The following is a 22,097-nucleotide window of genomic DNA, read 5'->3' as shown; positions in this document are numbered from 1 at the left end:
AACCATGCAGGTGTGCAAAGTGCACAGTGAGCCACACGGGACTTGCAGTGTGTGGGGCAGTACCTTTGTGTGCATGCAAGGTGGGTGCAACTGGGGATTACTGCACAGGCATGGGGTGATTCCTGTGGGTTTGCAATGGTATGCATGCAATGCAGTGGGTGTACAACAGTATGCATGCAGTGTAGTGGCCCTGCAATAGTGCATATGCAATACTGCGCGTGTGTAATGGTATGCATGCAGTGCAGTGTGTGTACAACGGCATGCAATGAGGTGTGCATGCTATAGTGGACATGCAGTGTGGTGTGCTTTGCTGGGCATGCAATGTGGTGTGCATGCAGTGCAGTGTGTGTGCGGTGCTGGACGTGCAATGCAGTGTGCATGCAGTACAGTGTGTGTGTTATAGTGAGTGTGCAATGTGGTGTGCATGCAGTGTGGTGTGTGTGCTGTGCTGAGTGTGCAATGCAGTGTGCATGCAGTACAGTGTGTGTGTTATAGTGAGTGTGCAATGCAGTGCACATGCAGTGTAGTGTGTGTGCTGTGCTGGGTTGCAGTGTGTGCATGCAGTGTGGTGTGTGTGCTTTGCTGGGTGTGCAGTGCAGTGTGCATGCAGTGCAGTGCAGTGTGCATGCAGTGCAATGTGTGTGCTGTGCTGGGCGTGCAATGCAATGTGCATGCAGTGCAATGCGGTGTGCATCCAGTGCAGTGTGTGTGCTGTGCTGGGCATGCAATGCAGTGTGCATGCAGTGTAGTGTGGTGCGTGTGCTATAGTGGCTGTGCAGTGCAGTGTGCATGCAGTGCGGTGTGTGTGCTGGGCATGCAGTGCGGTGTGCAGTGCGGTGTGTGTGCTGGGCATGCAGTGCGGTGTGCAGTGCGGTGTGCTCGCAGTGCCGTCCATGCTGTGCAGCAGAGCTGCGGGTTCCCACGCACGTGCTGGATGGCGCCACTGCTAGCGCGCGAGCCGGGAACCTCTCCCAGCGCGCATGCGCGCCCCCCATCGAGCGCTCTGATTGGTTGCCGGCGAGGCGCGAGGGGTGGCGGGAAGAGGGGCGGGGCTCCTATTGGCTAAGCGGGCGATGTGATGACGTCAGAACGCGGCGCGAGTGGCAGCGGCGCTGAGGAGACGCCATGAGCAAGGCGCACCCACCCGAGCTGAAGAAGTGAGAGGCGGGCCGCGGGGGGCTGAGGGCGGGCAGCGGGGTCTGAGGTGATCCCAGCAGCACAGGAGGGGTCCCATTTCGGGTCCGGGTCCGGATCCGGGTCTGGGTCTGGGTCTGGTGAGGCTCGCAGCGATGGCGGCCCCGACCCCACACTGACGCGGCCTCCTCCTGTTCCGCTCTCGTTGCAGGTTCATGGACAAGAAGCTGTCACGTGAGTCGCACTGCCGTACCGTTTGGGGGTGGGTGGGGGGGGGCGTTGCCCTTTGAGCTCCAGTTGCCCCCGCAGGCACGCAGCCCCGGGTCCCCTTCCTTCTGATGCTGCCCTTTGAGCTGATTCCCTCCCCTCCCCCCCCCATTGGTTCGCAACGGTTCCGTTTCTCGTAGTGAAGTTAAATGGCGGCCGCCACGTGCAGGGGATCCTGCGGGGCTTCGACCCCTTCATGAACCTGGTGATTGATGAGTGTGTGGAGATGGCGCCTGGCGGGCAGCAGAACAACATTGGCATGGTGGTGAGTGCTGGGGGAGTTGGGGGGGGGTTGTAGTATCACAGCATGGTTGGGTTGAGGGAGACCTTACAGCCCCCCAGTCCCATCTCCTGCCCTGGGCTGTGTGCCCCCCTCCAGTTCAGGCCTCCCAGGTGCCCATCCATGGCTTTGGGCACCTCTAGGAATGGGGAACCCACAGCTCCTCTGTTCCAGCCACCTCACCACCCTCATGGTGAAGAATTTCCCCCTAACATCTAACATAAATCTCCTCTCTTTTAGTTTAAGTCCATTCCTCCTTGTCCTATTGCTATCTACTCATGTAAGAAGTCACTTCCTTCTGTTTATAAGCTCCCTTTAAGTACTGGAAGACCCCAGTGAGGTCTGTCCACAGCTTTTACTGAACAAGCCCAGCCACCTCAACCTGTCCTCACAGGAGATGTGCTCCAGCCCTTTGAGCATCCTCGTGGCCCTCCTCAGGACTTTGTACACAGCCCCACATCCCTCCTGTGCTGAGGGCCACAGGCTTGGATGCAGGAGGGCAGATCAGAGGGGGACAAATCCCTGCCTGCTGCCACCCCTCTTGCTGCAGCCCAGGATGCTGCTGGCTATGAGGTCACAAGCATTACGTTGCTGTCTTGTGTCAAGCTTCTCATCCACCTTTTCTATCACCACCCTCCTGCAGGAGCCTTTTCCAGCAGGCTGACTGCTGCCATGAGCCCCTACAATTCTGTGATTCGCTTCAGTTCTTGGAGCTGCGTGTGCTGTGCGGCTTTTTAGGAGGAAAAGACAGAGGGGAAAGAGAACCTTCTGTGCTGTGGGTAACAGTGTGCTTCATCTCACCTCCTGCTGACAACTTCTCTTTGTAGGTAATACGAGGAAACAGCATCATTATGCTGGAAGCTTTGGAACGAGTATAGTGGCAGAGGAACCCTGTAGTGACCTGACCCCGTTGTGTTTTGTTTACTCACTCAAACCCAGTGAAGCAACCACGAGTGTAAGCTTATTTTTTGTTAAATAAATTTTGTACTGGTTGGTGTAACCCGTGTAAGCTGTACTTGGTGTAACTGAAGCCTGGGGCAGTTAATTCTGTGAGTGCAGCAGTGTGTCGGTGTCAGCTTTAAAACTGGGGGGAGGGCTTTCATTTCTTCCAGTATGTTCAGATGTTACTGCCTGTATCTTTTCCCCCCCATAAATAACAGGCTGTGACACTTCTATTTCTGGCATTGCTCTGCAAAGAGTGAAGGGGACTGAAATATCTCTCCAGCTAAAGTGTTTGCGTGCAACTTCGTGGTGATCTTCACCTCTGTGCTGAGGCAAAAGTGTTTTTGGTTATTCTGATTGCCCCCAAGCTGCCCGGGGGTGAAGCAGACAGAACAAAGCACTGACCCCAAGGCACCAGCAAGCTTCTAAGAGTGGAATCTGTTCCAGCACGCGCAGACTCCTGTGATGTTGCTAATCTCATTGCAAGTCCTGCAGTTTAGCTTTAATCAAGTGTGTTCATCTTTCCTAGCACAGCAAGTGTGAGGCAATGCTAGTGGAGGCTTGTTAGTGAGAATCTGAGCTAAGCAAGCACATCTTGCTGGTACAGGAGAGCCCTGCTGATGGAGGACCGAGCAGCAGCTCTGAGGGACAGCACTACGCAGGTAACACAGACACCAGTTCAAGGCAACACCTCCAGCTTACATTCAAACCAGTGCATTGCTTTTGTTTGTAATGACAACATTGTATTTACTGCATAGTTAGACGTGTGTGAGGTTCAGCAGCAATGTTAGATCCAGTCATGGGACAGAAGAGCTTATCTGCTACAACCTATTGCTGCCCTGCTGTTGTTTTTAGGTCATCCAAGCAGCTGACACTTCCAGAACTTGATGAAGAGAAGTGCATGCTGTGTGTTTTGCCTATTTTCCACTTGTTTTGGCAACTCCTGCACGGGTCTGCTTCTGTTCTCTCTCCTCCTTCCCCCAGCTGCTGAACTTGTTCTGAATGAAAGTTAAAAACGTATTCACCATTTCCCCAGCATCAGTCCCATCCCAAGGGCTTGCTCCTTGATACACCCTTTTAAAAAAGTGGAGGCAGAGAGATTTAATGCTAAGAAGCTGAATTATTTCCCCCCCGATGGAGAGAGATCCAGAGAGGGAGAGCGACATGCACAGGTCTAAGGGAACAATGCTCAGTTAATCACAGTGATGCAGATCCTGGGCTTGGTAGGATCTGAAGGACACTTTAGGGTCAATGTGGCGTTTAAAACATCTTGGTTATCTTGCAGAGGGACAGACTGAAGGCTTTGCTTGAGGGCCAGCTTGCTTGGGGAAGTGCCCCCCACTTTTGACAGCAGTTCAAGTCAGCTTGTGTCTGGAGCTGGCTGGATGTTTCCTCCTTCTTCGAGGCTAAGGGAGAAGTTAGAATAAAATCACATCATCCAAGCTCCTCCTTTATTCCTTTTAGTTGCGACTACACAGCTTTCAGTACACGATCTGTATCTCTGGGGGCCGTAGTGGTGCTCAGCTCAAAGCTCTGTTTTCAGTTTCTCATACAAGTCTTCCTGGTCGATCTTGTCTGTGTTGCCGTACCAGCGGTGGTAGGCGAGCAGCGCGGCGTTTTTGGCTGCAATGGAGCTCATCTCCATGGCACTGGCAGCCCACTCGATGCCATTCAGGTAGTAGATGTTGTCGTGGAGGATGATAGGTGGGAATTTATCTGGGGGGCTGTAGTGGGGGTATGCCAGCCACTTCTTCACCTTGACAGAGTCGTAGGAGGAGAAAAGCAAGTTCATCTGCTCTTTCGTGAGCTCTTCCTTTGAGAATATCTTCCAGACTGCTGACTGCAAGGGTGGCTTTTCTTCGCTGCCTCTGTTTTCCACAGGAGATACGATCCCCACGCTGTTGATGAACAGTTTGGGATTTTCTGTAGTGAAAATGGTACCCAGATGAAAGGCGGATGGGTCCTGGTAACCGAAGAAGGAGGCGTTTAAGCGGCCGTGCACAAACGTGGCCACGGTCTGTTGGTAAGGATTGGAGAACTCCGGGACTGGAGGGCTGAAGTTCTTGAAGGTGATGTTGGCTATTTTGCGGTTCAGAGGAGCAGCAATGACAACAATGTCATAGATGTCCCCTGTCTGTCCTGACGGCGTGTCGTAGGTGACGTGGTAGAGGTTAACTGGGTCCCCTGGGGAAGACAGGAGGAGAGCTCAACTATACTGTTCCACCTCATTTGTCCTTCTGACAAACATAATGTTTTGAATGCCATCACATTTAGGCTCATTATGCCTTGCTGTGAACCAAGGCTTGTTTGAGCAGTATAAGATTAGCTGACAGCAGGGCTGTGATCCGAAGCTTTAAACAGAGCACAGTTTTCATTGTAAAAGACCGAAGAAAGCCCAGGCTGTTGCTTTGGTCTGCCAAGAGCAAAGGTCAGTGTGAAGCTGCCAGAGCTGGCTATTCCCCCCCCACCAAAGGGAAAGGAAACAGGACCCACCTGAGGATCTCTGTCTGGTTTTGGGCTCTATAGACACAACTGTACCAGCGATAACATCTGCTTTCGAGGCGTAAATAAGACCAGTGCAGACAAGTTTGTTTCCTCCTTTCACTGACCAAAGGCTTGATCCTGCCCCTGCCAGAGACACGGCACCTACAAGGAAACCACAATCATCAACACTGCTTGTTCAGCACCGTTTTGTAGGGGACCACTCAAAACATCACGTGGAAAATGAAAGGAGAAAACATCCCGACGGGACACAGAGCTTGAATGAGGACGAAGGGCTAAGTAGGTCATGTTAGCAAGCAATTGCTCGCTTGCCAGAGTAACCCAGTAACCCAGCAAGGGAGGGTGCTGCTTAACAGTAGGAGGAATTGTTCTGCAGCAGGAATAAATAGGTTGCTGCCAGCATCTGCCCAGCCCAGGGAGCAGGAATCCCAGAGCTCACGGTGTCACCTGACGCACATCCCTTTCACCACGGGGAGGACGTGGGAGACGCTCACCTACAAAACCATTGATGTTGACACCTTGCCCGTAATCGACCCTCATGGCCGGACAAACCATCTCATTTATGAACTTCTGGGAAAAGCTGGCTTTCTGCATGGCTTCATCGATGGTTTGGTTAAACATCTGGGTGAAGTCATTCCCTCCGAGGGCGTGGAAGAGCCGCTCGTAACTGCTGAAGGTGTAGTCGTGTGTCTGGTAGCGATAGATCCTTTAACCAGAGACAAGGAAATACATCTAACAGCTGCACAACACGTGGGTTACCCAAGGCACTCTTATCTTGGAAAGGGAACTGAAGCATTCAATTGCTGCTGATTATCTTTGTGGCCCTTGGAAGCTGAGGAGAACCTCACGTGCCTTCTGGCGTAGGACTCCCAAAAGCCTCACAGTGTTTGGTAGGAGCAGCAGCGCTCCTCCTTCCAGCCTAAATGCCAATGGGCCTAAAATGATCATCTGCTCACCTTTCCTGATAAAAGCACTTTGTGTAGTTACAAATCCAAGGATCTCTAGCACCCAGGTGCTAAAGACCAATGGACCATGCTATCTCTAACCCACCAGCAGCACACGGCCTCTTTTAGTGCCCCTAACAAGGTGACAGCACCAATCTTGACCTTTTTCCTTAGGAAAGGATTGGCAACAGTGGACAACCAGGCAGTGGGGTGATTTCACCAGTTTTTGCAGCTCAGCAGCAGGTATAATAGAATGGCAGAATCATGCCAACCTTCTCATTCACCTTTCCCATCAGCCGTCTCCCTCCAGGACCTCCCTTAACATTTCTGCCTCTTGTGAACACGACTGAGCAGCTGCCTTACCGCATGAACTTGTCCAAGATGTCCTCCACCCACATGTTCATCCGCAGGGGGCTGAACCCATAGTGCCAGAGCAGCTTGAGGATGTTGATGATGTACCAGCTGCTCTCCTCGAAGACGAACTCCTCTCCGTTATAGATGCCCATGAGGTTGCCAGGGACAGGGATAGCAGGGAGGCCTGAAGGAAAGGGTGAACAAAGGTGATTTAATGAGAGGTGAATCACAGAGCCATTGAATATCCCTGCAGGCTGCAATGATATCTCCCTTCTGTCTCTTTTCTGGGCTGAGCAAACCAAGAGACTCCAACTGCTCATACACAGTTCCCCTCTAGACTCTTCACCACATCTGCAGCCCTCTTTTGGACACTCTCTTAACAGTTTTATGTCCATTTTGTACTGCGGTGCCCAAAACTGCACACAGTACTCAAGGTGAGGCCTCACCAGTGAGGTGTAGAGCGGGACAATCCCTTCCCTCGACCCGCCAGCAATGCTCTGATGCAACCCAGGGTACAGTTGGCCCTTCTGGCTGCCTGGGCACACTGCTGATTCATGTTCAACTTGCTGTAGGCTGAGACTGCCAAATCCCTTTCACAGAATCATAAAGCTTAGTAAAAGCCACTAAGACCATCTGCTCCAACCATGGCTCTTCGCTATTCCCTCCTCCTCCAGTCTGTACATACACCCAGGGCTGCTCTTTCCCCAGAATCTGCACTCGCTCTTGTTATACTTCACGTGGGTAAAGGTCTGCCCAGCTCTCTGATTTGCCCAGGCCTCTGCACTCTTGATGAAGGCAATTGCTTCTCCCAGTTCAGTATCATCAGCCCAGTTCAGTATCATCGAGACGCCTTCCAGTCCCACATCCACATCACTGAATTACAGAACAAGAATCATCCACATCACAAGGATCACAGAACATCCCCAGTTGGAAGGGACCCATAAGGATCATTGATCCCAACTCCCATAGGAAACTGGCCCCAAAATGGAGAACCTGGAGAACCCTGCTAACCACCAGCCTGATGGAACCCTTTGGGCCCAACCATCAGCCAACTGCTCACCCATAGCAGTAACAGGACAAGAGGTAATGACCTTAAGTTGCACCAGGGAAGGTTCAGGTTGGAGATTAGGAGCGATTTATGCCCAGGGAGGTGTGCAGTGGGGTCACCGTCCCTGGAGGTGTTTAATGGTAAATGTTACACGGAGGAACAGGGACAGAGAGCACAGTGGGATGGGTTGGACTTTGAGGTCTTTCCCAACCTGAATGATTCTAAGTGAGAAACAGCATGGAAAGCTTTACTTAAATACAAACAGGTACCAGAGCATGGCTTCTCTCACTCCATCAGACGCTTGACCTTGACACAAAAGGACACCAACGGAGCCTTCCCCTCCTGAATTGCGACCAACAGGCACAGAAGCCAGCTGCAGCACTTCGACTTTCAGCGGCCCTCGACCCACTGCAGTGTCTCAACATCAGAGGGCACAACGAGGGCTGTCAGCAACCAACGAGACCTCGGGATCTGACACAGCGCCAGGCCATAATCCGAGATGACTTTGGCCGTGCAGGGAGCGCGGCTATGGGGCGGAGACGTGGGGTGGGATGCGGACCCCTCACCCCATAGCAGAGGGGCAGCCCCCCGCCGTGCATGGGCAGCAGGATACTCACCCAGCTCCTTGGCGAAGTGCTTCATGTGCAGGTTGAGGGGGTGCAGCACGGACCCCCCCGCCTCGTAGCTCGCCCCTTCCATCTCCACCGTGGCCAAGCGGCCGCCCACCTCCCCCCGCTCCAGCAACTCGATCCGCACGCTCCTCCCGAACTTCTGCCGCAGGAAATAAGCGGCCGCCGTCCCCCCGATGCCGCCGCCGATCACGGCTGTGGGAGCGGAGCATAGCGTTAGGGTTAAAGGGTGAACAGCCCCCCCCAACCCGCAGCGGCCCCTCCGTACCGATCTTCCCCGGGGCAGCGCGCTGCTCCCCGCGGCCCGGGACCGGCGGGCAGAGAATGGCGAGGAGCAGGAGGAGGAGGTGGCGGGGCGGCATGGCGCTGCTCTGCCGTGCCGTGCTTGACCGGGCCTCACGCCCGCCCTTTGGCCGCTCAGAGGCGGGGCGAAGGTAAGGACTTAAAGGATCCGACGTCAACCCCCACCCAGTGGCGCCGCTGGTGTAGTGGTATCATGCAAGATTCCCATTCTTGCGACCCGGGTTCGATTCCCGGGCGGCGCAACCACTTTTTTTTTGTTTTTTTTTTTCCCCAACATAAACTCTTGATTCTAAATTATTTTATTGATTGACTGTACTTCTCTCTTTCCTTTTATCGCTTCTGCCCGAGGGAGGAAGCTGGCACGGCCAGGAGGTAACAAAGCACAGCGCCGACGCACCGCCAATTCTCAATCACTGCTCTGGCAACGCGCATGCGCACACACAGCCCACATTTCCCCCCACACATATACCCCAGTGCGCATGTGCACTCAGCGTATCGCTACTGCGCCTGCGCCGCGGGCCGGCGCCGGAGGGGACGAGCGCTATTGGCGCCTCCTCCGGGCGCATGCGCAGTGCCGGCCGGGCCCCTTCGCCCGCCCGCCGCCATCTTGCGAGGACCACCGGGGTTATTGTCCGGCGCTCAGGGCGCGGCGGGGCCGGCGGCGGTCGCGTTGCCCACGCGGTGACGGGGCCTCGGGGCCGGCTCGGTGCGAAGAGCCGGGTCGGGCGGTGGGTCGGCGGCAGGCGGCGACGCCACCACAACAACCATGGAGGATGAAATGCCCAAGACCCTGTGAGTGTGGAGGGGGCGAGACCGCCTATTGTTCACGGCCCCGCGGGGAGGGGCGGCCCCGGGCTCTCCTCAGCGCGGCCGCGGCCTGCGATCCGAGCTCCGCGGGACCCGGGGCCGCCTCAGAGCGAAGGGAGCGGCCTGGGCCTGCTGCAGGGGCCGGCCCTGAGGGGGCCTTGTTTTCCCGCGCTGTTCCCCCCCCAGTGCTCATCCCTCCCCCCCCGCCCCCCGAGGCCTTTTAGCCCACATCTCCCAGCCCCTTTCCCGCTGCAGATTTGTCTTTACCCTGCTTTGCTCCCCCGTACATCTCTGAGAGCATCCTACCCCCTGTGCGCCCATGGGCCCTGCGTTGTTTTGCCGTTGTCAACTCGCAAAACTGGGGGGACTTAAAGCTGCTCAGCACCAGAGGTGTCCATAAGGATCGGTTCAGCATAAGGGGTGGCCAGCAGGGACAGGGAGGTGATCGTCCCCCTCTGCTCTGCTTTGTGAAGCCCCATCTGCAGTGTTGTGTCCAGGGCAGGAGCCCTCACTACAAGAAAGGGAGCTGTCGGAGTGGGTCCAGAGGAGCCACAGAGATGAGCAGGGGGCTGCAGCACCTCCCTACAAAGACAGGCTGAGGGAGCTGGGCTTGTTCAGCATGGAGAAAAGAAGGCTGGGGGTGACCTCAGTGCAGCCTTCAGTACCTAAAGGGAGCCTACAGACAGGAGGGGAATCAACTCTTTGAAAGGGGAGATAACAGCAGGACAAGGGGAAATGGTTTGAAGTTGAGGGAGTGGTGAGGTGCTGAACAGCTGCCCAGAGAGGCTGTGATGCCCCGTCCATCCCTGGAGGTTTTCAAGGCCAGGTTGGATGGGGCCCAGGGCAGCCTGGGCTGGTATTAAATGTGGAGGTTGGTGGCCCTGCGTGTGGCAGGGGGTTGAAGCTTCATGATCTTTGAGGTCCCTTCCAACCCTTGGCCATTCTGTGATTCTCATGGCCATCGGAGCACCTAACGGTGGCTGTAGGGCTGCTCCTTGCCTTGCTAAACTCACAGAGCTCCTCTAATTACAGGGAACTTTCTGGCCCTACTCACACAGCTGACGCCCATTGCTGTCAGGAGGTGTTTGGGCTTTGGTGGAGCACACAGGGATATGAGGTGCTGAGCTGTGCAGCTCCCTCCTTAACCTGGCAGGCACAACCTGCAGTGATTCTCCTGTTTGGATCTCGGTGAAGTCTTGGGATTCACTTCCACCTGTATATTCTGCTGTCATGATCTTTGTCAGCCCAAGAGTGTACACTGTCAGTATATCAGGGGGAGTTTCTTCACAGTGAGAGCAGTGAGGTGCTGGAACAGACTGCCCAGAGAGGCTGTGGGTGCTCCATTCCAGGAGGTGTTCATGGCCAGGTTGTATGGAGCCCTGGGCAGCCTGGTCTGGTAGCAGATCTGGAGGTTGGTGGCTCTGTCTGCTGCAGGGGGTTGGAACTTGATGATCCTTGGGGTCCCTTCCAGCCCAAAGCCATTCTATGACCACTGGGGGGGAGGGGGGAGAAGGGATCTTGCCAAAGCAGGAGGAAAGTTTGCCCCTGGGTGACTTGAGGAAAACAAGGTTCTTACGTGACTTGTGCCAGCTACTCTGTTTTGGGCACATACGATCCTGTTGTCCTTAAACTATTCTTAGCATCCACAAACATGGGTCAGACCTGTTGGCATGCCAGTGTGTTTATTTAGCAGAATGTTTTCCCCCTTTCCCCAGTGAAATTGTTGTCTGCAGGCCAGTGGTCTCAGCAGAATGCAGCTCATGCTCTAGGGAATGAATTCTCCATCCTGCAGCACGTGTTGCACAAGCACGGCAGCGTTTCTGCTGAGCTGGCTGTTGAGCAACATGCCAGGAGCTGCCTTTCTCCGAATCCTGACGTTCTGAAGTCACACAGAGGGATTGTCACGAGCTCAGTTACGCACTGTGAGGTTCAGATGGATTTCTTGGAAGGCTGCAATGCAGCTGCATGCCAGCGTGGCTCTGAAATGTGTGTTAATGATGTGATCAACGAGCATTTCTATAGGAAGTGCTGGTGGAAATGAGGTCCTGTTGGCGTGATGTCCACGTAACTCGTTTCTTGCAGTGCAGATGTCAGTGCTTGGGTATCCAGGAGGACGTTATGAGCCATATTAGCCATGGAAATGTTTTCCTGGATAAACACCACTTTTCACGTGGCCAGTTACCATCTTGGAAAGCCACTCTCCAGCAGTGATGAATGCGAGGGGCGGTTGCAGCTCAGCGTTCTTGAACTTTACAAAGAGCTCTTGTTTGTAGTTTACCCGTATGCTTCTCGAATACGTGCACTTTGGACTTGTTTTGTGTTTATAAAAAGATGAGGAAGTGCAAACACCCGCTAGGTTGGGAGCACTTTTCAAGAAGACGTAGATTGATCAACCTGCCCTGGTTGGATGGAGTTGTCTGTGATTTGCCTTGTGAGTGACCTGCAAAGGAGCAACGCCTGAGAATCCAAATAGCAGAAAACAGAGGGGGGGAAAATGCATGCAGACTTGTGCAGGAGAGATCCCTGCTGCTGGTGTGGCTGGCTCCAGGGGCACGCTCCCATTGCCTGGCACTGATTCCTTAAGCAGCGGTGCAGTCCAAGGTCCAGGTTGGGAGAGCAGAGCTGCAAAGAAACTTGCAGATGCTTATTGAAGCCTGAGTGTGTTTAAACCGCTTAAGTGCAGCACAGAGAGCATGGCTTAAGCTTGCTGCTGAGTACATGGGGGAAAACAGCCTGCTTTGTTGCTCAGAGGGGGTGCAGCTCTGTGTTTTTCCCCTAAATCTGGGCCCACTTGGTGGTGTTGCTGTGCTTTTATTGTGGTTTGGCAGCTTGTGAGTTGGAGAAAGCTCTTCAGACGTGCTGCCACACACAGCGGGCAGCAGAGGCGTGTAGGATCCCTAACGTGTAGTTACACAGGTCATAATTGCACACGTGTGTACATATTTATCTCTGCATACGTGTGTGTTACTGCATTTTGAGAGGACTGCAGCCGTGCAGGAATTTGTGGTGCTCCCAAGAGATCTGTCAGCCAAATCCTTTCTAAAGCTAAACCCAACCTGCAGGCAGGGAATGCTTCATGCAGCAGCTGCCCGCTTATCGAGGTGAAAATGCAGCCTTAGTGCAAAGGTCGTGGCACAGACTTGCACTTACAAGGAAACTGCTGTAAGCTCAGCCCTAGAAAAATCACATGAGAGCATGTTGCTGCCTGGTACCTCGGCTTATTTATTATCCACACCATGCTAATGTTTAAAAAGGGAGAGAACAAGAGCTCCTGCTAGTTGTGCTCTTGCTGTTCATCATCGAGAGGGTTGCTGGTTTATTGACATGCTCTTAAAATCACTTTTCTCTGCAACCCCTCCTGTAGGAACATCTGCACTTCTAACCTGTCCTTTCACCTTACAGATACGTGGGGAACCTGTCCAGAGATGTGACAGAAGCTCTGATCCTCCAGCTGTTCAGCCAGATTGGACCATGCAAAAACTGCAAAATGATAATGGATGTAAGAGACTTCGGTTAATTATTATTTCCCCTCTCCTCACACTGAATGGCTTTGGGCCCTTCTTGTGCTTTTTAGGATCCTTCTGGCAATACGACGTGACCAAGTTCTGGGGATGTGATGGGGGTGGGAGGTCACCACCACAGACATGATGTTTTCTGACTCATACCTGATACTACTTAAGGATGAGTGGACATTTTGAAGGGGATAGGACAGGTTAATAACGTACAGACATTGTAAATTAGATTCTTTTTGGCCAACTTTTACCTTTTTAAAGTGGAGCTGAATGCTCATGGAGCGTTGTTAGCGTGTTGTGTGTGGTCTTGGCCTGCAGTCACAAAGCCTGTTCGTTTGGAGCTGTTCAGATTTCATGGATAAGGCACTGAGAATGATAACGAGGAGGCAGTCTGAAGAGCTGGTGGTCACAAATCTTCCTCTTTTCTATCAGACAGCTGGAAATGATCCCTATTGTTTTGTGGAATTCTATGAGCATCGCCATGCGGCTTCGGCACTGGCTGCCATGAATGGCCGGAAGATAATGGGTAAGGTAAGCTGTCATGTCTACAGGGTGAGTTGGAGCTGGAGAGCACGGGCTGGCTCAGCTGGTGTGGGATAATGGCACTTGAGAGGAAGTGGATACACTGCAGATGTTAGGCACTTCATTGAACTCCCCACTCCCTGCAAGAAAAACCCCACCCAGCCAAGCAAAACACCCAAGAGACGTATCTTAAATAGAAGCTTTCACCCAGCTTGCATGCCTGGCTTCCCGTAGTGTCAGAATGAAGTGCTGGTGGTATCTGTGCTCAGCTGTGACATACTTGATCTAACTGATGGCCAACTGATGTTTGCAGGAGGTCAAAGTGAACTGGGCAACGACTCCCAGCAGCCAGAAGAAAGACACGAGCAGTAAGTGTCCCTCAGCCATGGAGTGATCCTTTCATTTGCACGGGTAGTTTTGAGACATAAACCCTATCACCAGACAGCTACACTCAGTAATGTTTTGTTCACAATCCTGAGATACTGCTGGATGTGTTTGTGTTAATGAACTTAAGAACAAATCTAATCTTTGTCGTCAGGTAGTACCGTTGTCAGCACACAGGCTTCACAAGGTAATTGTATCTTCTTAAACACAGAATGAAATCTCTCCAGGGTGTTCACTGACCACCCGAAGGCCTTCAGTCTCAGCTCACTCGCACACAGATTTACATGCACTGAATTACACTGCGGTGTAATGGCTGAGCAACCAAAACTGCTGGCTTTTGAGAACTCAAATTCTTTAACAGCAAACTGTTGCGATGCCAGGTGTTGTTTTGATTTGTTCTACACATCCTGTGGTGTTCAGCCAGACATCTTAGCTAGCTTCCAAACATGTCCTGCATTAGAATGCCTGATATCCTTTTTTCTCCTTTTCCCCAAAAGACCATTTCCATGTCTTTGTTGGAGACCTCAGTCCCGAAATTACAACTGAAGATATAAAAGCAGCTTTTGCGCCGTTTGGAAGAATATCGTAAGTAGTTGGATAGGATAAATGAACTAAAAGTTCTCTCCTAAATGGAGGCAGCCTCTTATTTCAGTAAGTAAAAACCAAAAGTTGACCCAGTGCAGGAGTACAAATTCATCTGTTCATACAGCACCCGGACTCTGAACGGTTGAGCATTAAGCAGGGCTGTGTAAAGAGATTTCTTTCTAGAAGCTTCTTCTGCTTTCCTAGAAAGGTTGCATATGACATGCTTTGGTTTCATACACCTCACGTTGTTTAGCAAAGCAACACTGGAAAAAAAATGATTCCTGAATGTGGGGTTACACATTTAACTTGCCCTCTCTGCAGTCACGTCAGCATCACGCTGTATGGTTTGTGAGTGAGCCCGTTTGCATGCTCACACCTCACGAGGCCTTGGGTTTTCACCAGCAGCAGCCATTTGTGGCAGTTAAAATTCCCACCCCCCCCCAAAAATGAACCCTTTTCAGCCTCGTGGCACCCAGTGTTTGGCCTCCAGGTGTTTGGCCAAAACCACGGGGCATCTTTGGTCCTTGGAGTCACACTCATGGGCTGTGCAGAGCGATAGTGTGACAAGAGAGCGTGTTACCAAGGGGGAACGGAGGCTGCAGCTCTGCCTGCCAGTCTGTTGGACTCAGGGTGTAGCAGAGTAAGGAGCAGTTCGTTCTTTCCATCCTCCAAATGTAAACCATTAATTTTCCTTGTAGTGTTGTCTGTACTGGACATTGAAGTTTCTTGATGGTGATGTAAGAGAACGTAGAGTGCTTTGGAGTGTTGTGTAGTGCAGCCTTTAATTGAAGTAAGTTTGTTTTTTTGTTTTTCCCTCAGAGTCCAGTGTGTTACTCTTGTTAATGCCAGCTTGATTTCCTCTTTGATACAATTAAGAAAAACCATGTGATCTGAATGTCACTCGCTTCAGAGAACTCTAAATCTCAACTAATATCCCTTAGGAAACTCAGAGGGTCAGACTCCTAAGCAGAGTCAGTTTATCCTCATGGCCAAATGCAGTGTGGATGGAAGGGCCGAGGGAATCTAAAATGGGTTTGCACTGGGACTTTGCTGCTGGAATGGGTAGGAAAGGCAGGGAGCAGCAGGCAGCTGCGTCGGTGTGAATGTGGTGGAGCTATGAAGGAATTTCCCCTAGCTGCTTCAGCTCTGGGTTCCTCAGGTGCCTTCCAACAGACAGGCTTCTCCAGCAAACACAGCCCCCAAAAGCAAAGCCCTTTAGGACACAGCATCAGGACTCTTTCCCAGCTGGGGTGGGGAGAAGGCAAACAAGCTGCTGCTTTCGGGGTGCTCAGCACGCAGCTGTAGAGCTAGCAGGCTGAAAAGTTGGCGACTCGGCCTGCCTTAAATGGACAGACCAAAAAGAAATCATCCCTGTTAGGGCTCTGAAAGTCCTGTTCCCAAAATGGAGGGGTTAGGGAGAGCAGCAGGGGCCTTGGTTTTCTGTTGGTGGAACTGAACCCAAAAAAACACTGCTGCCATCTCATCAGCAGTCGATTGAAGCTATTTGACCTAATCTGTTCCTCATCAGTGACTTCCTTTCTGGAAATGTGCTAATGGAATATTTCCTGATTTATTATTATTTTTTTTTAACGTTGGTATTAAACTGAGCTCTTTTTTTATGTGTATATATATATATGAAACCAAGGTTGAACTACTGCATGATTAGCACATAAAGAAATGTTGGTAATTCATTGCATCTGAACTTTTTAATCACTGTAAAAGCACACATTCATTGTGGTTTCCTTTTCTGCTTACTGTACGCATGTTTTCACTTGTTCTCAAGTCTTATTTTCAAAGTTTTCAGTTGAGGGTAAGTAGAGATGAGTTCTTCCCCCCCTCCCTCTTTAGGCTGTTGAGAGCAAACCAGCTAAGAGTACCAGCGTGGCTCTTCTCAGGCAATTTGTCCTACCCAAATTCAGACCAGGAAGGAGAAACGAAACAAAAGGGAGGGGGGAGGCGTTGCAAACAGAAAAGAAATAACACTGCTGGCGTTGGAAGAGGTATTTTCCTCGGGTCAGTGCTGTAGGCTCACATGTACCACAGTGAGCTCATGACACAGCATTTGCAGTTACTGTGAGGCTTAATAAAGTGGTGTAACAAACCCCCTCTTCATTGTGACTCCTCTCGCCAGTCTCGGAATGCTAAATGTTGTGCCCATGTTACACTAGTTTCTCTGAACCCTATCATGTTATGCAGACCTAAGTTCCATTGCATGACTTGCTGACTGGTTTTCTGTTTTGCTTTCTGTTCTTTTATGCTTGTTACGTGTTGGGGGGGAGGAGGGGTGGCCTGGAGAGCATCCCAGCCCCTGGCTAACCTGGACACAAATTGCCTGAGAAGTGCTGTAGAGTGGCTTTCCATGAGTGGGGGTTTAGCTCTTGTAGCTGGGTTCTCTTCTTAACTCAATCTCAAATAATAGGGCTCTGGTTATTTTGCAGAGTGTCTCTGAAGAATGGACAGAATTGCCATGGCTAACTACAAGCTACAGTTCACAGTGGACAAACGTTGTAGTTTTCTTATTTACTTTTATAAATATTTTCTTTTTCTTTTTTTTCTTCTTCTATTTTTGTTATTATTTTTTTTTTAATATCTTGTAGTTTCCAATCAGTCCTGTATGATTGCTATTGTACAAATGCACTTTGAATTATTTGTAATGTGTAGTTTAAAACGTAAATGTTTCGGTGTTTTCTTCAATAATTTCTGAAAATGTCAATCTCTCAAAATTTACAGCTGCCCACAGTCCCAAAAGGGGGTAACGAATTGACCAGAGAAAATTAAAGAATTCAGTTAACAGGCGACGTATGCCTTTTAATTCCTCTCTTTTTCATTTTTTCTATTTAATATTTTGAATGAGTAGGTAGAATGTGTTGGCAAAGGAGCTGAGTGTAACGATTGCATGGTTAAAGAGAGCCATTCAGCTAATGTTAGTGGCTTAAGTGATCCTTTGGAATAGCTGCTTTGACCATGCTTTGTGCTTTAACAGTATGTAAAAGCGTTTTGAAGCGGAAACAACTGTCGTAAAGTACCTACCTTTGTTAGAGAAGCTATTGATTTGCATGTTTACGAAATTAAGTTTAATTTTGCTACCACCTGGCAAAGCAGTAGTAAAGTTCTGTATAGAAACCAAGCCGTTTGCTTTGACTGTGTTGCTGGTGCAATAAACAGTTGACTTTAGTAAAGGTGAAAGGTGAAAATGAGCTGTAAGTGTGACTCGAGTTTAGTCGGGCTGGCTTTGTGAGGTGCTGAACTGGCTCTTGTTTCTGCTTTCTAGAGATGCACGGGTGGTTAAGGACATGGCAACGGGGAAATCTAAAGGCTATGGCTTCGTCTCCTTCTTCAATAAATGGGTAAGCTGTGGCACGGGATGGAAACGGGGGGGGGGGATCTTCAGCAGTGCTGCAGAGGAGGAGTAATTTTGGTCCCCATCTGCTCCTGGCTTCCCCAGGAAGGAAACTTCCTCAGCTTTCCCTCGTGCTGAGGGTAAGGATGGCTTTGTAACCCTCTGATTGTGGTGGGTGTGAGAGGTGGGGAAGAAAACCAAGCAGTGAGTCTGGATGGAGAGTTGTGCTACTCAGGCATTCCTTCTTGGTTAGGGATCTTGGTAATGCTTCCACAGTGACCCAGCAGTGTCTTTGTGGAGTAAGAGAGTATTTTTTCTCTCTCTCTCTCGTGCACAGGATGCAGAGAATGCTATTCAGCAGATGGGCGGCCAGTGGCTTGGTGGAAGGCAAATCAGAACAAACTGGGCAACGAGAAAACCTCCAGCTCCAAAGAGTACATACGAATGTGAGTGTTTGCACGTGCAAAAGCAAACCTTATACCACACACACAGGGAGGAAGAGAGAATTGTGAGCTCCTGGCATTTGGCAGTTGTGGGAGAGGGGAAAGTGGGTGCTCAAAAGCAGTGATTCTTGATTAAAAACTGTGAACAGGTCAACTTCCTGAGCTAGAACAGCTGTATTTCCACTGCCACCCAGGGCTTCCTGCTGGCTCTGCATGCTCTGGAAAGCTGCTCTCTGTCAGGACAGCTGGGATGTCTGTGGGGTTATTTTAACTTCGCTCTCTTGGACTATGGCTTCCTTTTGTGATACAAAGCCAGCAGGGCTGTATTAAAGCATTTCCATGAGAGAGAATGGAAATTAAGTGTATCTTGATAAGCTTGACATGTGAACTTAATTTCACAGCAGTGTCCCTGTCATTAGCAGCCCGTCCTAAATAGGAACGGGTGGCTGTGGGCAGCCAGACAAACCCAAGTGAAAATGCTGACTGTGCCCACAGCATTTGTCACCAGCTCTGTCAGCACGGTTCCTCACTCTTAGGATAGGATCAGAACTGCAGAACTGACGTGTGTGTGATGAACTGAAAAACTCTTGCAAATCTCTTTTAAGCAAACACCAAACAACTGTCTTACGATGACGTGGTCAATCAGTCCAGTCCCAGCAACTGCACCGTGTACTGTGGAGGTGTCACTTCAGGCCTGACAGGTATTGTGTCCCCAGAGCACGTTGTCACACGGAATGACTCCAGATAACACTGTGTGACCTCATGTTGGTGTTGTGCTGCTTCTTGTTGCAGAGCAGTTAATGCGCCAGACCTTCTCCCCATTCGGGCAGATAATGGAAATCCGAGTCTTCCCAGATAAAGGCTACTCCTTTGTACGGTAGGCTGTCATGCACTCGCACAACAAGTGGAAGGATTTAATAAAAATGAGTGGCTGTCTGCCTAACTAGAGGCTTCTAACAGCAGGGTTCTCAGCCTGGCTGTAGCACTTCCAGTATCGTTGCTATTGGCACCATTTCTATCCCAACAGGTTTAATTCTCACGAGAGCGCCGCACACGCCATCGTTTCTGTCAATGGGACAACCATAGAAGGCCACGTGGTGAAGTGCTACTGGGGGAAGGAGACGCCTGACATGGTCAGCCCAGTGCAGCAGGTCAGAACTGCTCCTCCACTCGTGTCAAAAATGGTTGTGTGACATTAGTCCTAAATAGAAAACCTGCTGAGTGGCTGTTGTTGCATGTGGTAGTTTGACGTGGGGCTGCTCTTTATTTCATCACTGGGTGTTTCTCTAAAGCGATTACAAATCCTTTGAAATCTTATTAAGGAAAAAATGGTGAGGTAAAATTTTGAAGCAGACTTGCTGTCCTGCACATGGCATATCTTTGTGCCACGGAAGGAAACGATGCTGCTGTTCCTCTTTCCTGGGCCTCAGTGAGAAAGCTCTGGGCTTTGAGGAAGCAAAGACCCCACGCAGTTCGTTAGCAAAGCACTGGGGGTCTTTAGTAATGAAACACTAAGGCTCTCTGAAGATTGTCCTGCTAGATATGTGTTTCCATTTCAGTGTTATTTCACTTGTAAGCTTCCAATCCAAGGCAGGCGTGGAGGCACAGTGCGTTGTGAGCAGATGAGCTGTGTTCTCAGGCAGTGCCTAACGCATTTTGTCCTTGCAGAATCAAATTGGATATCCTCAGGCTTACGGGCAGTGGGGGCAGTGGTATGGCAACGCACAGCTGGGGCAGTACGTGCCCAACGGGTGGCAGGTCCCCGCCTATGGGATGTACGGGCAGGCGTGGAACCAGCAGGGCTTCAAGTGAGTACATGCTGCACGCTTTTCCATGCTTGAAGTCACGTCCCAGGGATTTTCCTATAAGGGAGGCGATGTTCTGAGGCCGTAGTGTGTGAAGTTGTTAGGTGTAGCAATGCCTGTGGTATGCAAATACTGGGGAATACAGAGGAGAGCTCTCCTCGTATACCTTTGTTGGGGCAGCAGCGGGTGAATTCTTATTTCTTGTTCAAATTATTTTCCAAACAGTGTTGAGCTTTGACACATGTGGAGTCTGCTCATTGTGCTGCCAGTGTGAAATTGTTTTGCTGTTGCCACTCAATGCTGGTAACGGCTGTCTCAGATCGTAGAATCATCGCAGCATGGTTTGGGTTGGAAGGGACCTCAGGGATCATGAAGCTCCAATTTCCCTCCAGCAGGCAGGGCTGCCGACCTCCACATTTAATACCAGCCCAGGCTGCCCAGGGCCCCATCCAACCTGGCCTTGAACACCTCCAGGGATGGACGGGGATCCACAGCCTCTCTGGGCAGCTGTTCCAGCACCTCACCACTCTGACAGCAAACAACTTCCCCCTGACATCCAACTGAAATCTTCCCTCCTTCAACTTCAAACCATTTCCTTGTCCTGCTGTTATCTCCCCTTTCAAAGACTTGACTCAGATACTAAATGCAAAAGGGAAGCAAGGAACACAGAACACTTAACCAGCTTATAAGCAATAGTAGCAGAGGGCTTCTGGGGTCTGCCTGCCTTGATACACCACAACCAACAGAGAGAAACTGCTTTGTGGGGGGCAGATCTCAGATATCCCTTCCATCCCCTACAATGTGTCATTCCTTAACACGCTGTTTCTCCCCCAACAGTCAGACACAGTCATCAGCAGCGTGGATGGGAGCAAACTACAGCGTGCAGCCCCCGCAGGGACAGAATGGCAGCGTGCTGACAAACCAGGCCGGGTACCGAGTGGCAGGATTTGAGACACAGTGAGAACCCAACGCTGCAGCTGGGTGCTGGTGGGGCTCGAGAAGAGTCAAAAGATGTGTCAGATCAAGTCAGTGCAAGCATCAGATGCAATGTATTTATTTAAGAGAGAGAAAGAAAAGAAAAAAAATAAGAAACGTTTTTAATCGTGAAGTTGTCATCCACGTTGTTTAAAAAAAACAAACAAAAAAAACAAAAAACAAAAAAACAAAAGACGAGATGCTGGATGTCTGCCAACCATTGCCTTCTTTTCCTCTTTTCTAGATGTGTTTCTTAACGATCCACTGTTGAAACACAGCAAATTGCAGGGACTACTGCCACTTAAACTTGGGGGCAGCAAATTGCACAACGTCAAACTTGTTGTTTTGTTGTTTTGTTGGGGTTTTTTTTTTGTTGTTGTTTTTTTTTTTTTTCCTCGGGAGCAGCGTGCGGTTGTGGTTTGCATTCCGAACGATTTACAATGTATTATAAAAGCTGTTGTACAAAAAAAAAAAAAAAAAAAAAAAGCCAAAATTGTGTGGGGCCTGGAGGCTCTCCGCCCTCAGCTTCTGCACAGCCCTCTTCTCAAAGAGCCTCTTGTACAGAGCCTCCCTCCCTCCCCTCCCATCAGAGCGGCTCTTTTGGAGGCCGGGTTCTTAGTTTACATCGTTTTCTACCCATTCATTTGTTCAGCCTTTGCCTTATGACCTCCATTCCCCCACGCTGCCATCAGTGCCCACCACCCCAACGTTGCATTGTGTGAATGGGTGCCTCCATCACACTGATGGCAGACAAGTCCCCACCTCTGCTGCTGCAGGAAAACCCCGTTACAACTCACTTAAAATGTGACGAATTCTACCAACAGCTCCTTGGTTTGTTGGTTTTTTTTATTTTTCCTTTTTAAATCGATTTCTACATTTACATGTACTGATTATGTAAAATATTTTAGCAAATTAATATTTTGCACAAACATAGCCGACTTTGTACGTTTCTTTTATTTAAAGGTAGGACGCCGAGTTCTTGATTTATGCATATATATATTATTATTTTTTTTTTGCATGTGGATATCAAATATACACTTTGGTAGTCTTTGAATACAAAGTCATCCTCTCTTTGTTTTTAAGAAACTGTTTAAAAACAAAACAAACAAAAAGCAAACAGAAAACCCCTCTATGGAGCCGTGTGATGTACGTGGAGGTTCCAGGCTGGGGGAGCAGCTGGGAAAAGTTTCTCGATGTTCAGAGGCCAAAAGCGACCTTTCTGTGCTACCTCTATGAGCAGCCTTCAAAAAAAAAATGCAAAACAAAAAAAAAAAAAAAAAAAGGAGAAAACAACAAAAAAAAAGAAATCAAACCGAAGTTC

General features: G+C 50.2%; 3 protein-coding genes and 1 non-coding gene across 4 annotated transcripts; 3 read left to right on the top strand and 1 right to left on the bottom strand.

Annotated features, from left to right (window-relative positions):
* The first annotated feature begins 1,018 nt into the window (after nt 1-1,018).
* Nucleotides 1,019-2,681, top strand: SNRPG (small nuclear ribonucleoprotein polypeptide G). Its single transcript, XM_085242992.1, has 4 exons — nt 1,019-1,157; nt 1,346-1,368; nt 1,542-1,666; nt 2,509-2,681. The coding sequence occupies exons 1-4, from the start codon at nt 1,126-1,128 to the stop codon at nt 2,557-2,559; spliced, it is 231 nt and encodes a 76-aa protein (XP_085099118.1). The 5' UTR covers nt 1,019-1,125; the 3' UTR covers nt 2,560-2,681.
* Nucleotides 2,682-3,723: 1,042 nt separating this feature from the next.
* PCYOX1 (prenylcysteine oxidase 1) lies at nt 3,724-8,529 on the bottom strand. Its single transcript, XM_085242968.1, has 6 exons — nt 8,369-8,529; nt 8,089-8,295; nt 6,433-6,607; nt 5,620-5,831; nt 5,117-5,269; nt 3,724-4,807 (listed from the first exon to the last, which is right to left on the bottom strand). Exons 1-6 carry the CDS (start codon nt 8,460-8,462, stop codon nt 4,149-4,151), a joined length of 1,500 nt encoding a protein of 499 aa, XP_085099094.1. The 5' UTR covers nt 8,463-8,529; the 3' UTR covers nt 3,724-4,148.
* Nucleotides 8,530-8,574: 45 nt separating this feature from the next.
* TRNAG-CCC (transfer RNA glycine (anticodon CCC)) lies at nt 8,575-8,645 on the top strand. The gene has a single exon. It is a non-coding gene; the product is annotated as a tRNA-Gly (tRNA).
* A 304-nt stretch (nt 8,646-8,949) lies between these two features.
* TIA1 (TIA1 cytotoxic granule associated RNA binding protein) lies at nt 8,950-21,836 on the top strand. The gene is made up of 12 exons (XM_085242970.1): nt 8,950-9,195; nt 12,613-12,709; nt 13,155-13,253; nt 13,558-13,612; nt 14,126-14,213; nt 17,485-17,560; nt 17,891-17,999; nt 18,602-18,697; nt 18,789-18,873; nt 19,024-19,147; nt 19,665-19,804; nt 20,639-21,836. The coding sequence occupies exons 1-12, from the start codon at nt 9,170-9,172 to the stop codon at nt 20,760-20,762; spliced, it is 1,119 nt and encodes a 372-aa protein (XP_085099096.1). The 5' UTR covers nt 8,950-9,169; the 3' UTR covers nt 20,763-21,836.
* The last annotated feature ends 261 nt before the right edge of the window (nt 21,837-22,097 follow it).

The sequence above is a fragment of the Meleagris gallopavo genome, chromosome 24 (genome assembly GCF_905368555.1).
Source record: "Meleagris gallopavo chromosome 24, MGAL_WU_HG_1.1, whole genome shotgun sequence".
Lineage (NCBI taxonomy): Eukaryota > Metazoa > Chordata > Aves > Galliformes > Phasianidae > Meleagris > Meleagris gallopavo.
The sequence above is the reverse complement of the archived record's forward strand: the minus strand, read 5'-3'. Positions and strand labels throughout refer to the sequence as shown.